Source organism: Schistocerca gregaria, chromosome 4 (genome assembly GCF_023897955.1).
Source record: "Schistocerca gregaria isolate iqSchGreg1 chromosome 4, iqSchGreg1.2, whole genome shotgun sequence".
Lineage (NCBI taxonomy): Eukaryota > Metazoa > Arthropoda > Insecta > Orthoptera > Acrididae > Schistocerca > Schistocerca gregaria.
This window is the reverse complement of record NC_064923.1, coordinates 223,834,759-223,853,696: the sequence shown is the minus strand read 5'-3', so window position 1 is coordinate 223,853,696 and position 18,938 is coordinate 223,834,759. Positions and strand designations below refer to the sequence as shown.

The 18,938-nt window shown below is 38.6% G+C and overlaps 1 protein-coding gene across 1 annotated transcript; it reads left to right on the top strand.

Annotated features, from left to right (window-relative positions):
- Positions 1 to 1,049: 1,049 nt before the first annotated feature.
- LOC126267562 (uncharacterized) lies at positions 1,050 to 10,332 on the top strand. Its single transcript, XM_049972860.1, has 2 exons — positions 1,050 to 1,073; positions 9,834 to 10,332. The coding sequence occupies exons 1-2, from the start codon at positions 1,059 to 1,061 to the stop codon at positions 10,101 to 10,103; spliced, it is 285 nt and encodes a 94-aa protein (XP_049828817.1). The 5' UTR covers positions 1,050 to 1,058; the 3' UTR covers positions 10,104 to 10,332.
- Positions 10,333 to 18,938: the final 8,606 nt, after the last annotated feature.

The window sequence follows — 18,938 nt, the reverse complement described above, 5'->3', positions numbered from 1 at the left end:
ATCATTTTACGTACAAAGCTAAAATTCGTAATTTTATCACTTTATGACGATTATTAATTAATTAATCAATACTATATAAGACGATCCTGTTCTGTTGTATTTCACCTAACGTGAAGTTTAGCCTGAACACGTTCCGCCACAGGCACTTCGTTTTGTTCCAGGCATCAATATGATTGGAAAACACGTCCAGAAATCAGAGCAACAAACTGGGCCCTGTTGCCATGTAAAATGTGACTGAGGCAGTAAAAAGTGATAAGACGTCTTCTTCTGTAGCAGGAAAACAATCCCAGGATCTACGTAATACGCTGAAAAGAAGATCACTAGGAAAAAATAAAGATTTGGTAGGTGGTAACTCTGTTATGGGAAGCTTATGGTGTGTGTTTAATAAAGAACAAGAACAAGAAGGAGAAGCACAACAAAGTGTTTGCAATTAAACGAAGATACCAAGTTTTGGCATTTACTGCAACTGAATGAGAGTAAGCCACTACCTAAGTCTTCAGAAAAACTCATAGAGTTCCCATTCAATACACATTTTGTGCTAGTAAATCTTGAGCATAACCCTTTATAACCGATAAATTTAAAAAGTGTAAACGGAAACCGTCTATTACTAGCCTTGGTTCGGTGGAAATTCAGTTTTCCATAGCGGCCAATTTACTCAATATAAATATTACTCTAATGCTTGAATAATACACTATTATAGCTACACGTAATCAACATTTTTTTCGACAAAAACAATTCACGCCTGGGGATTTCTCCATCTTGGCCTTCGTCTTTCAGCTGGCAATTTCCTGCACCCTGTTTTACTGTTGCACAGATAAAAAATTAATTCCCAATTCCGCTTCCTCGCGTTCCCCGGCAAGACAGCTTCACCACAAAATTTCCTCTTCGTTCTCTTCCGAAAATGATACTTGTCGGAAATTCCCGTCGATGTTACGGAAACAATCATTACGCCTCACTATCTGAATAAGGAGTATTTAGAAATAATTTCCAAGGTTACGAAACAGTATATAAACGAGGTAAGACTACCACGCAGAAGCGTTGCTTCCCGGGACAACGTCATGACTAGACTGCTGGTGAGTGTCTCTGTATCTTAGCATGTTATGTTTAATACCTTGCCGAAACGCTCTTAGAAAAGCTATGTCGTGTGAACTGATTCTAGTAGTTTTGCTACACCTGTGTTCTACTTCCCTGTGTCTGTTCCACAGTTTAGCGCAATAGAATTTGTGTTAAATCTCTATTGTCCGGATAGGTACCGTATTTAGAAAGACTCATAACTGACAAAAAAGGAAACCTCGCTAGTATTTGATTCATAAATTCGCTCGCCAGTGACGGGAGAAGAGTAGTTTAGCTGACATTAGTGAAGAGGAGTTCGAAACGATTTTAGTATTTAATGTTGAATAGTTTATTGTGATCATGCATGTGAAACAGAAGTGGCTTTCGACTGAGGTAACAGTGAAAATAATTGCTCGCCAGAATTTGCCTGAATCTTAATGCGTAGCACATATTCTAAATCTAAGCCCATACGGTGAAAATCACTGTAATGTGATAAATTTTGTGGTGATGGTTTCTAATGACCTTTTCCCTCTGGTTTACGGAAGAGGTTATGAAATTGTAAATTACCTTCACAATCGTTGTGAAAGCGATACGTAGGAGGTATAGAATGTTGTTCGTTACACGCTACAAACTGCTTCCTGGAAGTGCATAGGTACTTATCGAATGACATTAGATGCTGGCTTAGTGTACTTTACTGTTAAGACCGGTTCGGCGTTTCTGTGACACTCAGACGCAAGCCAGACAAACAAACTTCCATTCCGGTGTATGTTTCTAACTTTGGGATTAACGAATCACACATTTTAGCTAATTTTTTCAGCAAAATTGGTGCTTAGTTAACACTTTCTTAGATAATCTGCGGTTTCACAATCTCAGACATGAATGAATGTCCATGTACTTATGTCCTCTTACTCCTGTTTCCCTGTGTTTACATGACGTGAAAGACTCCAGCTCGAAGTCGAAGACTGTGTATTTAGCTAACTTAATTACCGAGTTATTGCATTTATCTATGTCTCAGCCCGTTTCTGGCGCAACGTTAATCCCTAATCATGTCTCCTTCTTTTCTAACCGACAAAGTTGGCAGCCATTACACCAGGTGATACAAAGGGAAAATCTGGATGCATGTTAATTAATTTTCTCATAAATGATATTGCTTCTGCGAGAAGTCTCAGACGTAGTTCATAAAGAGGTAATGAACAACAGTAGTCCTATCATACTTATTTAGTGAACACAGCGAAATCATTACCGTATGACTAACTGTTCGTCTATTATAACTTGCTAAAAAATCAATGCTAAATTTACTAGCAATGTTCATAGGAACGCACAATATTGGAAGGCTTGGTTTTGGCACTTTTGTGGGAGTTTTCCGAAGGACATGCCTTCCGAAATCCAAATATTTTCATCTCGAATCATAATAAATACATCATCTTCGAACCGTTTGGTAGTATAGCTGACTCAGCATGTAGAAACAGAAAATAAACGAAACATTGAACAGAAAAAACCTATAAGATGCCGTACAGCATGATCCACAGACCCTTGTCCGCTACAGACTACTTTGTCATTAGCCGGTGTGGGGTGCAACTAGAACTAATGTTGTGTGTAGAATTAGAAGTTGGTTACATTGTCATAACAAAATAAAGAATAGCTTTAGAAGGTTTCATATCAACTACTCGCCCATTTTCTTACAAGTAAAAATTTTCTTCCTGGAGAGTGATAAACCAAAGTAAATCTTTTAATTAATTTTTTTTAATAAAAATTAGATATTTCACTTCCATCCAAAAATCTCAGCAAAGGAATGATAAAATTCTCCTAAATATAATCTCTCGCACTACAAAGACTTAAATTTTATTGCCTCATATATTTCGAAACAGAAGAAAATTGTTTACCCTTTAGACATGAAGTGCAGTGTATGAAAATATTCCTTCCTTCTGTTGTTCAAGTGTGTTTATAAATAACAACAAACACAGCTGGATACACAATTTTATCATGAAAAACATAAAAATATTTAGAATGCTCCACACAAGCGTGTGGATATTTATCGATAAATTTTGACTAACTGTGATGTGTCTTAAATCGAAATTAGAAAGACGGTCAAAGCACCCATTAGCTTATCATATAGATATCAGGTATGTATGTCTTTATTTACATTAGATAAGCGAAACTGGCTTTAGAGCTACGTTAGGCAACCGTTCCTCAAAAGCCGAGATACAACTTTCCTACCTCTAGAAAAATGGTTCCCAAACTTTTCATCTGACGGAACACTACGAGAGTCCTGGTACTGTGATGGAAAATCTTGTTTATTTTGGAGATAAATAAAAATAACAAAATTTAAAGAAACTGAGAAAACTTGTTTTCTTTAGGCAGTTCTTTAAGTTAAATCGTTACTAACAACACACAAATCATAATAAAACTTTTAAAAAATAATTATTTATTTCAAATATATTTAGTAATTGTTTTCTATTTTTTCCTTAACACTAAACAACAAAGTGGAGTAAGATTTTCAGTGGCTACAGTGATTCTGGGAGCTTAAATTACAAATTAAGGTTTGCAGTGCCTTCAGTGATTTTGGGTCCTTAAACTACACGTCTTCTCGACACCCAAATTTAGGAAGATGACGTCTAATATTAGGTGCGGCGCAAGCCTGTGAAAGAATTCCGACATTGTTACAGCACAATAAAAAAAACGTTGCTTCACATAAATATATAAAGTAAAAAGTTGCAACATGTTTTAATAAGTTCAATATTCTTCTGACAAATTCCTCCAGAAATTACATAATAGCTGATCTTTGTGCTTTTGCTTTAAATGAGTCACTTACTATGTCAAATAGTTTTTCATACTAACTTTCATTGAAGGCTGTTGGCTTAGCTGTTATAGAAAATGGATTACGAACACAGAAATTATGCTCACTACTTTTTGGATAATAGAGTTGGAAGAGTTTTCATCAAGTAGTAAATACCTTGGAAACTTCTCCATCTATTTTACAATTGTTTTCAGTGAAACATTCGTGGAACGCGGGAAAGCAATAGAAACTGTTTCCTTGAACTGAAGAATTACGAAATTTTCTCTAGAAAAATGCAAATTTATCTCGTTTATTAAAAACTGTAAAGTTCTTTCCTTACAATGACAAGTTCATTCCGTTGCGCTTTGTAAAAAGTCTACCAGATAGACGAGTTTTTCAACGATAAATGTAATGTTACATCAAAGTTTTACAACAAGTTCCGTAAGATCAAATAATTGCAGCGTAAGATTGTTGAAACCGGTCATCTTGGAAGAATAAAATTTTCTGCACTGTGATCGCGGCGTCCGATGTATGTTCTTCACATCCAAGCTTAAAGGAATTTTAAAAAATTCAATAAAATTTTGTACTGAATTATTTTGCGCATTAAATAAGGCCAATTACTCGTTACGAAGTTCATGAAGCCCCAATAGCGTTTCTGCTCTGGACAGCCGTCTAACGTTTGCATGTAATACAAGTAACAATTGAGCGTTATGTTCACCACCCAGTTTGTCACACAACATTTTAAACAATCTGGACTGCAGTGGTCAAAATTGTACGTACTTTATCATTTTGACGGCTCCATTCGTAAGATATTTTGAACCAGTAGGCACTTTTTAGTTACTAGAGCTTGCCTGTGCAAAATACAATGACTACTGGTGGCTCTAGTAAATACCTGCAGTGTAGGAGATACAGCTGCTTTGGTTTTTCGAAGAACGGCTGTAGAATCACGTGTGCAAATATCAATACACTTCTCCCAACTGATCTTTTATAATATAATCGTTAATACAACTGAATGTACCCGCTACGTTTATTCATGTAAATATGAGCTCATGAGTAAATCTTCAATATTCTTATCAAATGTGTAATGAACAAATACCAGTAGTACAACTTGCACTCCAACACCTGTCGATTCATACATTAAAAAAAAAAGTGTCTTTTCCTTGTTGATCAGTCTGCATTGTTTCTAAGTGACTGGGGTGAAAGTTGTGCTTGTAAGTTTTATTTGACATAAGACGCACTGCAGCAGGAGCATTTGACTCACCAGTTCACACAAATGATAAATTCAAATAGTTGTCATCGTACTTCCGTTTACGTCTATTTGGTGCTGATTTGTGCTAATGATTATGATGTGTGTAATATGGAAGCTGCTGTAACTGAATTACTCAGTGAGTAGAAGAGAATACATTTTGAACGTCTATTCAACGTACAGGCAAGCAGGTAAACATCATAAACCAGTGTGATTACAATATTAGATCGCTTAGTTTGGCAATTGTTAGAACAACGACGACTTCCAACTTCCACCTACCACTTATTCACTTACCATGGAGTACCAATTTTCCGCGGAACACAGTCTTGGAAAGCCTGCTGTAGCACAGTAACCCACCTACACCTTGCGGAAGATGTTACTCCACTTTGACTGAAAGCGGAGACAGTAGCAATCTTTGTTTTCCTTTTATTTTTTCGAATTATTTTTTAAGAGTTCAAGAAAGACCACTTAATTATATGGGATCAGCGCTGACTTCGTAATATGTAACGCTGCCTATGTAACTTTCTGATGTGCACGCGTATCACCTGACGAAAACCAAAGATCGCAATTAGTCGCGCAAGAGTAAGAATAAAATTAGTAACAGCTGTGTAAGTCACGAATAAAGTTTTCGTACAGTGTGTGAAAACTGTGTAGTATTTTATGCAAAAAATCGCAAGATAATTGTGGTGAGGGGTTCTAGGAATGACTTAGTATAGGACAGCTCTCGAATGCAGTCACGGTCATCTCCAGCAGGTGTAACCAATTTATTCAGTTAAAGAAACACATTTAGTTCAAAACGTTGATTACGAATATGCTGAGTATAGCTTTAAACGGACTTAATTTAGCGCTTACTGACATTGGAAAACACATCCTCAAAGTAATATGAAGTATTTTCCACTGCTAATAGTTATTCTGGCACAATTTTTTTACACTGTTGTTTAACGATGTATGTAAACGTGAGGTGTTATAGCGACGATTTTGTTGTGGCTTGACTTGAAGTATTCCGATGTTGAATCTGGGTGTAATATTATTTCAGGTGTTATTCGGAAAATGTAATTCTAACATTCAGTTTTGGCCAGGATAAGCAGTACAAACATTTACAGGTAAACATTAATGCTTGCAACAGGTTTGTACTGTCTGTTTCTTTTGATCAAACCGAGGTATGTTCAAATAGGATTGGAAATTTTGACTTTGTACAGTGGACGAATTTTCTTAGTCGTGGGAGGCTTATCTGTGAATTACGTGATCCAGTATTAGGATAACTAATGAGTTACACTCAGATTGCCCTTACTGGATAATATTCTATAGTAATTATTCTGAATTTTGCCATTTTTGGCAAGTAACGAACACATCTATTGCTTCAACCTCATGATGATTTGCACTACATTTCATCCAAATCAGCACTTATTATGTTCTTAAAGTAATCTTTAATAGTTAAGATACATTTTACAATCTCAAATGGGCTGTAATTCGGAATCGAATACCTTACGTCCGAATTGTTAGGCTTACGATCAAACGCTAATTGTGATTAGACAGATCGGGATGTGGGCCTTATACCGTTGATGGTTTGCTGGCATCAAACAAACTGCATCGAACAAAGTCGCTCGTGTACTCATCCAGAGTCTATTGATTCCGTACAGTGAGAGTTAAATACCGTGATTGCAGCACGTAGAGGTTTTCGCTATACTACACAGAGAGTGGCTGTGGTCAGTTGCATACTGCCACGTTCATTTTTTTTTCTTTTTGTCCTCAGTCTCCTCTCACCACGACTTCCTCTCCTGTGCCAAGCTTTTCATTTTATAGATGCATCTGTAGCTAACGTCCTCAATTATTTATTCAACGTATTCATATCTCTGTCTTTCACTATTGTTTTTATCCTCTGCTGCACCCTTACTTAACTTGGAAGTTATTCCTTGACGATTTAACACATGTCCCATAACCCTTTCTCTTCCTCTTCCCAGTGGTTTCCATATGTTCCTCTGTTCGCTGATTCTGTGGAGAACCTCGTTTTCAACATCTTTTCATACTATTTACTCTTTTTCTTGCTTTCTCACAGTTGGCTACCAGTACACTTCTTTTGGCCAGGAATGCCTTCTTTGCCTTGCTAGACTGCTTTCTATTGCCCCCTTCCTTCATGTGTCAGTTGTTATTGCCTCCAAGGCTGCAGCATAATTTCTTCACTTTGTCTCCTGGTTTTCTTCACTTTGTCTCCTGGTTACTACCTAATTTTGATGTTAAAATTATTGCAAATGTCATTTCTACTATTCTCCATTACATTCTTCTTTCTTCGGCTTACTCTCAGTTTAGATTGTGAGCTTATCAATTGTCCATTCCATTCAACAGGATCTGTAAATATTTCCCACTTTCACTAGATGTAAATGTCGTGTGACTAGGGCCTCCCGTCGGGTAGAACGTTCGCCGGGTGCAATCTTTAGATTTGACGCCATTTCGGCGACTTGCACATCGATGCGGATGAAATGTTGATGATTAGGACAACGCATCATCTAGTACCTTAGCGGAGAAAATATCCGAACCAGCCGGAAATCAAATCCCGGCCCTTAGGATTGACATTCTGTGGCGCTGACCACTCAGCTGCAGGGGGTGGACTCAGTTCCACTGAGGATAACAGCGTCATCAACAAATGTTGTTATTGATACCATTTCACCCAGAATTGTTTTCCACTCTTGAACATTTCTTGATCAAAATCCACAATACCTGTTAAGCGTTCGGCTATGATAATTTATACGTTTTCCCAATAGACAAGAAATTTATATTCTCATCACTTCATTTGATTATTCCGTGCTGCTAGTTTGTCACTACATTTTAATTGCTTTAGAAAATAATTGCCGAAAAAGTGTGTAATCTGGTTCTAATTTGTCTACAGTGCGATATATATGTTGGGAATAATTTGTATTGTTACCTTTCCTAAGTTATGACGTTTTTCTGGATGTGCGATATATATTACTACCTATCCACACCTAGCATTTTAGATTAATTGTTATAGCCTACTTTGGATATATGGGTATTTTCAAAATCAGCTTTTATGAGACAAGGGGTCCCACTGCTGCTATAAAACATCTAATAAAATTATCTCCTCCAAATGAGCAACCAAAACCGTTTGCTTGACAGTTTTCATATGTGTTGTATCAGCTGTAACTGTGTGTATGATCGGTTCTGACGTAGTGCTTGTGCAAAAGTGTATAACCAGAGTGCGATGTATTTTATTAGAACAAAGCTTTTATACTTTAAAGGGAACACTGTTTCCTTAGACCCAAGTTCTGTTTGTATCATAAGAGGAAATTTCTCTATAAATAATATGTGTGGTTGTGGTGGTTTCTACCAGGATAGAGTATTTCGTACACTTGTGTCTCTAGCCAACATATCACTAATTGTTTGCAATTTGTAACAGCAGTTCTCACTCATGAGTGCGCTAACCGATCTCTGCATCCACATGTCTTTTTAAATCATTCTGCTTTTCATAATGATGATGATTTCTTGTAACTAAGCCTCAGAATTTGTTATAATGTGTTAACATGTCCCAACGGGACGAATGAGATTTGTGTATCCTGTAGTTAAATACGATAAAAAATTGTTAGTCAGCACCCAAAAATTTTTTTTGGTAACAAATAATATGTTTCATGAAATTTTCATCTGTTAAACCGTGACAGATATTGTACAATTACCACTATTTATGTATTTGACTTCTTGATTTCAAAGTAATATTTTATGTAAATTAAGAACTTTGTACCTCTGCCTCCCCACGCCAGATGGTGCTTACTATGCTACAACAAATTCTATTATATTTGATGTCGTGTTATTTGAATATTTTTTCTTTTTTACGAGTCCTTTAATCTGACACCTTATAATTTCACCAGTTGATTTTTATTCTTGCATGTTTTTTTAAGTTGTTTAGAAAATCACACGCCAGTGTATGTTGGCAAGATGTGCATTTCTCCCTTCCTTTTTGCTATGCGTTTTCAATGTACAATTTTAAATTGGAAATATTCAATTAATGATTTACAAGTGCACATTTGGTATTTTGTGGTAATCTCTTGCCAAATAAAGTAATGTTAAATCTTCACGTCACACATGCCACATAGGGGCGTACCAAGCCCCTGTCACACCGAGATCTGCTGTTTCACGTGAATGTAAACAGTGGCTTTAGTTATTGTGATCGTCTCATGTCTTCTGATACTTATTTTGTCTATTGTTTTTTAACTGATAGATCAGAACCTTGAAATACTGGAATGTTACAGTAGGTAAATATAATGAAATTCCGATTGGAAAAAGAATCATAAAGAAAAACGAAACAAATGAAAAAAGTTTATTTGGTGATTAAAATTATGTGACAGGGGAAAAGACATAAAAATGACATTTAAACCAATTAATGAATACACATAATGATCAAAGTCATTTCGATAAAGATTTAAAAATAGAATAAATATTCTGCACTTAAAGAGATTTAAACCCACAATATTTTATACCTGAAACTAGTATTTTGTTCTCAACCCAACACAACCTGTGTATGTAAGACAACTTTCCTGAACGTAACTGAGGATCATGCCACCCTCCGATTTCTTTTTTTTTTTTTTTCGTTAATCACTCGTAAGCGAGGGGTGAATGGCTGCAGGTGTGCTACCTGGGATCTTAACCTACGTCACAGAATGTGTGCTTTCAAAAAGTCATTCCCACTGTTGTGAACCTCTCGTTGTGAAGAGCACGTTTTGAGAGAGGGGCGCTCCCTCGTTCTGCCCGCAGGTAATCTTGCCGCTGCTGCTGTGTCTGGCCGCCTGGGCAACCGCGCAGTTCGGCGGCGGCTTCGGCAGGCCTGGCTTCGGCGGCGGTGGCTTCGGAGGGCCCGGCTACGGCGGTTACCCAGGCAACTACGGGCGTTACCCGGGCAACTACTACAACGGCGGCGGCTACAGGCCGGACTTCGGTCCCGGGGGCGGCTTCCGGCCGGGCGGCTTTGGGCCTGGGTACGGAGGTGGATACAATGGTTTCGGTGGCGGGGGCTTTGGCAGATGAACACAACGCTAGCCACAGAGCGTCTGAGTCCAAAGATCCTATTCGTACAGCTTCACATCTTTCGTTTTTGTTGACTATTATATACTACTAAAACAATAAAGCTGCATATTCAAGTAGAACGGCAATTTTATTTCTGAGAATTTAGTCAGTCTAATGAGGATTTTTATTAAAAATTGAGTTACAGTGTACCAAATATAGTAACAGTTTTCCTACACTTTATAATACTCAGTAAGCTCACTCGAAATACTGACATGACACACAGATAATTTACTATGAATTAAATCTGTTGTTCACTGAGGAACTCAAAATTTCATGTGTGTGCTGATTTTCTTACAGACTATTACCATATCATCTTATTGAAAAGAGACACTATACCCATCAGTGGCTGAAGCCCATAACTAATGTGCACAATTAGTCAGTTTTGTAAATTATTGACGTGAAATGAATCAATATGATTAGACAATAACAATTCGTGCGCCTCCCTTGCATCTCGTAGATTGATGCTGTGGTAAACTTACCTCGTACAGTGAAAGAAATCACATTACCGTACCTGTTTATGCAATCTAAACAGCTCAGTCGGCTATAAAAGGTCAAGATTGTCACCACAGAAAAGAGAGAGGATTAGGGAAGATTACGCAAAAAAAAGGCTCTGAGCACTATGGGACTTAACATCTGAAGTCATCAGTCCCCTAGAACTTAGAACTACTTAAACCTAAGACATCACACACATCTATGCCCGTGGCAGGATTCGAACCTGCGATCGTAGCAGTCGCGCGGTTCTAGACTGAAGCGCCTAGAACCGCCACAACGGCCGGCGAAGATTATGCAGAGAGTCTCTAAAATCAGTAACAACAGTTTGGAACAAACCTGTATTGAGATGTATAGTGCAAAAACAAGTGGGTTCCAGCCACTGACAGGCTAAATATCCACATGGTTATATTTACGCAATTTAAAAAAATCTCGAAAGGTAGCATGCCATGAATTATATGGAACTGCGGTTCTTCGCCTAACGGGCTGGTGCAGTCATTTAAATCTAGGATTTGATTTTGGATGCTTGTGGTTAAATTATTCTCCTTTGTTGAAGGTACACCTACAGTACAGGCTAAAGAGCAGTGATGTTTGAGTGCGTAAGATAACAAATACACTCACAAAAAACAAGGCTATCAGACTTTGTGAGAAAATGCTGGTTAAGTTCAAAGAAAATAAAGCGCTGAAGCCACCTAATCGTTGCGTCATCAAACGTGCCTTCTCCAACTCAGTTTCAACTGTAGAATATTATGGTTTCATCTTGTCAGGAACGATCAAGACTGAAATAAAAGTTGTTTATTATTTTAGATAATGACAGCTTGCACACACTCCAAACGTTTTCGTTAGTTACCAAGGTACAAATTTTGTTGTGAGTGCCCCTTGTCTTTGATATTGGGGTAGCTCATTAGTTGCATCATATGATTGGTTCACAAAACCGTTGATGGTTATTCCATTTTTTATGGTTATATATTTAACAAAATTTAAATACACTCGTAGACGAACAATTAGTGTTGTGAATAGAGTACATACAGAAATACTGAAAACTTGTCAACAATTCTATAGTAGTTTTTAGACCTGATTAATGAAGAGTTTGTTTCTTACATGTATTTTACAGGTAGTTAATATTAGTTGTATAACAAAAGATTTTTTTTGGTCTTCTGGTGAAGGTAGGTTGGTTCGATTATCAGGATCTGGTGTTTGATGGCTGCAGACGCGGTTTTGCTGGTCTGCTGAAGATATCTGGAACCTGTCAGCAAGATGGCATTGGCGATAGATACCTGGACGGATGGAAGGCACGAAGGAACTCGGATGAGTAGATCTGTGGTTCGGTAGACGGTTCACAGAACCAGGACAGGTTAATAGGGTTCCAAGGGGATATCGTGCAGCTTATCAAATAGTGGTGCATGAAACAGTTCTACAATCGTGGTAGTGATGTATTATACAAAACGTACTTTATTTTTTCCTGGAACTGAACTTTGTTAGTGCAGAGATAACTGAATAATATACATTACAAACATATTTATTAACTATGCACACATATTATTAACCATGTAGATCCATGCTCATTACGGGGTTACGTCTGAATTCTCTTGTTTGATAGGCTTGTCTGCAGTTCATTGACTAAATTACTTCGTGTAGCAGTCTGAACTAATTTCTCTGTTTGTACTCGGTAGGACGTACCATAGAAGAGTATTAGCATGCTTTCATTGTCCACTACAGGCACTGCGTTAGTGTTCTTGTAGGATAAAGTTTATACTCAACACCACATGTTTTCACTGTTGGTGTTGACGTGCCTGCGTCCTGTCTCGACAGTCAGTCATCGTGGGCGCGAATCACAGCGTCTGCCGTCGCTTCTGCAAATCACAGTTAACTCCTGTGTGCCTATTTACATTAACACACAGACCTAAATTACTAGACTGGCAAAGACGCAGCTTTCAAAGAAGCCTGGCATTAGGTGAGGTAAGATGGGGGCGTCAAAAAGTTTCCGTATGGAAATAATACGAATTTAAAACGAAATGGCGTTGTAAGCTTTACCAGGTGATCTAAAGAAGTTCCACAGGTGAGCTAATATTTTCGTACTAATTCACTTTAATACGTACAGAGTACAGTTCTGTTATGAGAAGAACATCGAGTTGCATATACACACATTTAAAACAGACAGTAGTTTTCGTATGAACATTCATATGAATATAGATACTTGTTATTAATGACAAATAGCGCGTTCTACATGTGGGAGAACTTTTATAACGAGCATACTATTCGAAGAAAAGTCAGTGTTGGCCAAAACTGGTTAAAAGCGCATTATTAAGCTACGTCGTTAACACGTTATTATTAAAATCATTAAAATATACAAAACTATGTAAACACCACCTGTATTTCGGATAAGACAAAATGTAACACAATTATATGAACTTAAATACAGTAAAACAGCAAAAGCAAAAATTCGAAAGATGTTTCTGCTTATATTTGCTTTTAGACATGTTCTTTGCTCTTATCTTCCTCTGCTGTACAACAAATTACAGCCAAACAAGACGCTTGTATTGACCGTCAAGACACTAAAAGTAACGTAGTTATATCAGTTTACTCCCATTTCTTGCGACTGTCTTACCAAAAAATAAACAGTTGTTTACACGTCCTTCGCGCTAGCCGACATATTTCTGTTCGCAAATGCTGGCTTCAGTAATACCAATGATACTGGATACGGAACTGCATGTCTAGTAATGAATGTCCGTGTGTTTGTAGTTCTTCCTGCTCTTCGCAGCTTCCAGTGTTTCACTGGAGTATTTACATGGTAAAAATCGTAGAGGGAGACTAAGAGATGAATACGCTACACAGATTCAGAAGGATGTAGGTCGCAGTAGTTACTCAGAGATGAAGAGGCTTGCACAAGATAGAGTGGCATGGAGAGCTGCATCAAACCAGTGTTTGGACTGGCGACCACAACAACAATAGTTGGGTACTTCTCAAAACTGTCACCACCTGCTTTCCCTGGAATTGGAATTATTATATTCTTTATGAAGTCTGAGTGTATTTTGTCTGTCCCATACATCTTACTAACCAGATGGAAGAGTTTTGTCATGGCCGGCTCTCCCATAGCATCAGTAGTTCTAATGGTATGTTGTCTACTCCTGTGGGCTTGTTTCGACCTAGGTCTTTCAGTCCTCTGTCAAATTCTTCACGTAGTATCATATCTCCTACCTCGTCTTCATCTACGTCCTCTTCCATTTCCGTAATATTACCATTAAGTAGATCTCCATTGTATGTACCCTCTTTCATTTTTTTATTTACACGTCAAGTTCAGAAGGACCAGATTGAGGAACAAATCTCCAAGGTCATGGAACATGTCAGTGCATGATATTACAACATAAAAGTAATAACACATAAAAATCAAATAGATATGAACCCTAAACAATGTCAAGCCATAAGTTTAAGTGAACGCAATCAACAATATACAGAGTACAGTTCTGTTATGAGAAGAACATCGAGTTGCATATACACACATTTAAAACAGAATAGAAGGAGTGACCTATGAGGAAAATCTTCAGTTTCGATTTGAAAACTCGTGGATTGTGCTAAGATTTTGAATTATTGTGGTAGCTTATTTAAAATGGATGCAGCAGTATACTGCACACCTTTCTGCACAACAGTCTTCAGTCCTCAGACTGGTTTGCTCTCCATGCTACTCTATCCTGTGCAAGCCTCCTCATCTCCCAGTACCTACTGCAACCTACATCCTTCTGAATCTGTTTAGCGTATTCATCTCTTGGTCTCCCTCTACGATTTTTACTCTCAACGCTGCCCTCCAATTCTAAATTTGTGATCCCTTGATGCCTTCTTCTTGTCAAGCTGTGCGATAAACTCTTCTTCTCGACAATCCTATTCAATACTTCCTCATTAGTTATGTGATTTACTCATCAAATCTTCAGCATTCTTCTGTAGCACCACATTTCGAAAGCTTCTATTCTCTTCTTGTCCAAACTATTTATCGTCCATGTTTCACTTCCATACATGGCTACACACCCTACAAATACTTTCAGAAACGTCTTCCTGACACTTAAATCTATACTCGATGTTAACAAATTTCTCTTGTTCAGAAAAGCTTTCCTTGCCATTGCCAGTCTACATTTTATATCCTCTCTACTTCGACCATCATCAGTTATTTTGCTCCACAAATAGCAAAACTCCTTTACTACTTTAAGTGTCTCATTTCCTAATCTAGTTTCCTCAGCATCACCCGACTTAATTCGACTACATTCCACTATCCTCGTTTTGCTTTTGTTGATGTTCATCTTATATCCTTCTTTCAAGACACTGTCCATTCCGTTCAAGTGCTCTTCCAACTGTCTCTGACAGTTAAAAGCAACACGATTGACAGCGGCAAGCGCTATATGGAAATCTCGGAATTAACACCGTATCACCAGTAATTCGTCTATTTTGAACTTTAAACGACATGACGAACACTTTTGTTCTGGATCTGGATTGAAAACTATCGTACATAGCTATAGCTAACCAAGCAAAGCTTTTGTGCCCGACCGAGACTCGATCACAGCAACGTTCGTATTTGGTAACCAGGCATAAAGAGACGTGAAACATTGATGTTTTCACCAGTATCCCTTAGCAACTTGGAAATTTCTGTGCTCTGCCCGAAATCCTGTCAACAATATTATTTCCTAGTTAACTAACTGCGAAAAACGTTTAATATAATTTGAGCTAACAAAGTTTACACGATGTAAAATTTTGTGAGACGGATTCGAACTCAGCCTGTAATTAGATCGTTATCTAGGTAAAATCAAATGTTATATACCGAAATTTTCCTTCAGCAACACGATGTCTGAATCCGAAATGAGGATACAACATTTTGCCCAACTGAGAACCGAACCCAACTGCCGTTGGGTTCTATCCTAGAAATGTTTGCTCACCAGTAGTGAGGTGGGTGCATGTTTGACTAGAAATAACGGCACCTATCGTTATTGTTGGCCACACATGAAGAGACATTAAAAATGAAAATTATTTATCACTAGTAGTTTGGTGGGCATATAATAGGCCTTGAAATGAAACCATGAACATTTTTGTGCTGGACCAGGGTTCGAACCCACATACGTGTTTTTCGTGAATCCCCATAAGCGTTTGCAGTCTTGGGGAAAACAACGAAATGATCGAACTGTATCCTTCTATGCTGCTGTGGCCCAACCTACACCAGCTCTGCCCCAGTGGGAAGCGAAGGGACATGATGTTTACAATGCAGATTCTGAACTGCGATGCAACCCGACATCCATAACTTAGCATTACTAGAGGTGAAGCAGATCTGTTAGAGTGTGTTTAAAATATAAGTCGGAAGTGGGAAACGAACCCATATCCCACAAACAATAACCAATCCAACTGATCACAGAAACCCACGTACCCTAACGACATGATTGTGCTGTAACGCTTAGCTGACAAATTAGATATGGTGAGAAAAATTCAGCTGTCCATTAACTGATTAATTATCAGCAGGCCCCTCACGAAGAAATTATGCTAGTTTCATGTCAGCTGGACAGAAAGACGGTGGAATATTTTTCAAGTTGATATCGGACATCTCCAGTTATTCTTAGATTACACTATAACTAAATTAACTGGTGAAGACATTACGTCATGACAGAAACTACTTTGCATTACTTCATTTACTTGTGCTTAGCAACGACAGTTCTAGAATGCTAAAACTGGCGGTAGCCGCCACATGCAAAGCCATGCTATGCTAATGTCTTCTGTTTAATTTCACGATCATTCTCTCCATATGAATTGGTGTGTGTCACCCAATTCAAATAGAGAAAGGAAGCAACTATTGCAGAAGATATTTTTCCATTGCAACAAACTCATTGTGCGTGGACCAAGTTCAATATTCCGCGCAGTACTCTAACTGTAGTAACAACTTCAGCAATGTAGAAAAATATTTCAGAGTTCCAAAACTCAGGGCCGACTCAGTCGGTTACCAGAAATTCTAGCTCTGTGGAACACCAGTTTTAGGAAACCGATGCAAAGACTGTTTACCAGTGCTCTTTCTCACCAGAAAATACACATTTCACTTTTTGGTCTCTATAACTATGCTGAAGCGACTCAGAAACTGGTATAGGCATGCGTATTCAAATACGGAGGTAAATAAACAGGCAGAACACGGCGCTACAGTTGGCAACGCCTGTGTAAGACAACAGGTGTCTGGCGGTTGTTAGATCGGTTACTGCTGCTACAATGGAAAGTTACCAAGATTTAAGTGAGTTTGAATTTGGTCTTACAGTCGGCGCACGAGCGACTGGACACACCATCTCCGTGGTGGCAATGAAGTGGGGATTTTCCCCCACGACTATTCCACGAGTGTACCGTGAATATCAGGTATACGGTAAAGCATCAAATCTCAGACATCGCAGTGGCCGGAAAAATATCCTGAAAGAACAGGAACAACGACGACAGAAGAGAATTCCTCAGCATGACAGAAATACAACCCTTCCGCAAATTGCTGCATATTTCAATGCTGGGCCATTCATAAATGTCACCATACGAAGCATTCAACGAAACATCATCGATTGGCATTTCGGAGCCTAAGGCCCACTCGCGTATCCATGAGGGCTGCACGACACAAAGCTTCACGTCTCGCCTGGGCCCGTCAACACCGACACTGGACTGCTGATGACTGGAAACATGTCACCTGGTCGGACGAGTCTCGTTTAAAATTCCATCGAGCGGATGGATATGGGGACAACTTCATGAATCATTGAATCCTGCATGACAGTAGGGAAATCTTGAAGCTCGTGAAGGCTCTGTAATGGTGTAGGGCGCGTGCACTCTGAGTGATGCGGGATCCCTGATATGTCTAGATACGACTCTGACAGGTGACATGTACGTAAGCATCCTGTCTGGTACCCTACATCCATTCATGTCCTTTGTGCATCCAGACGGACTCCAGCACGGCATTGCGACACCCCACACGTCTAAAATTGTTGTAATGTCTCTTGCAGCGGTCTCTCCGCGATATTTTTAGAAATTTTACAAATTATATAACTCAGTACATATCTAGAAATATCTCTTCTTATCTTACCGATTCCTAAACTTTAATATACGATGATTATCAATGCAAAGTAGTTTCAAGCCCTATTATTCCTTGGAGCGTCCATTTACTCCATGGAACAGCTTCTCTGCTATCTGTTTTCTCTTATGAAAAGAATGAGGCAATGCTTGCCGATTAGCCGAGAAAGAAGGAGGATGTATATGTATGTATTGTTGAGCTAGTCGCCATCTTGATGAGATTCTGTATGAGAAGTAATTTGATACATGAACTAAACTAAAGTAAGTGTGTTCGCGTATTATTTAACTGATTATTATTGACAGTGTCTGCTTACTACGCTGTATTACACGGGATGAGTGGGGAACGTCTGATTTACACTGGGCGAACCTGCCGTTTTGTATGCTCAAGATATCCAGTTACTTCAAATAAATAGGCCAACACCGGATTACCGGCAGATCTCTGGTCTTCCCCATGTGATCACCGAAAGTTAATAATCATTACAAATGTTTTCAGGAGATCGACTGACAAGTTTCGTCGCACCGAGACTTCGAAATTGCTTATGGAATTTAGGTTAAGCTCAATTTAATAAGGATAGAACAGTATTGAACTGTATGAATGTAATAAGCCTGCTTTGTGAATGAAAATTCCCTTAACATACGCATGTTTTTGCTATCCTGATCAGTGAAGCTAAATCAGGCCGGTCTGAGAGAAGTTTTTTAAATTTTTTGAATACCACAAAAAAAGTGGCTCCAGGAACACTATCCTGAGTTTAAACACTTCGCTGGCCGCCAAACTTCCCAGACATGAACATTATCGAGCATATCTGGGATGCCTAGCTGCGTGCTGTTCAGAAGAGATCTCCACCCCCTCGTACTCTTATGGATTTGTGGACAGCGCTGCAGGATTCACAGTGTCAATTTCTTCCAGCACTACTGCAGACATTAGTGGAGTCCATGCCACGTCGTGTTACGGCTCTTGAGCGTGATTGCGGGGGCTCTGTACGGTGTTACGCAGGTGTACCAGTTTCTTTGGCTCTTCAGTCTGTATAGTAATAGTAATTTCGTGAGCAAATAATTCATACGAATTACAGAATTTAATAGTGCCGTGGCTTCCAGTCCTGATTTAAACTGGCCTACTACATTTCAGGCCCCATGTACAGGACCATACTGACAGCAACAGTGTGCTCGTACTGCAGACTTCATTGTTCGTTGCCCTTGGGTATCTAATCACTGACATGAAAGTCACATGACCTCTCCACAAGAAAGGTTTCG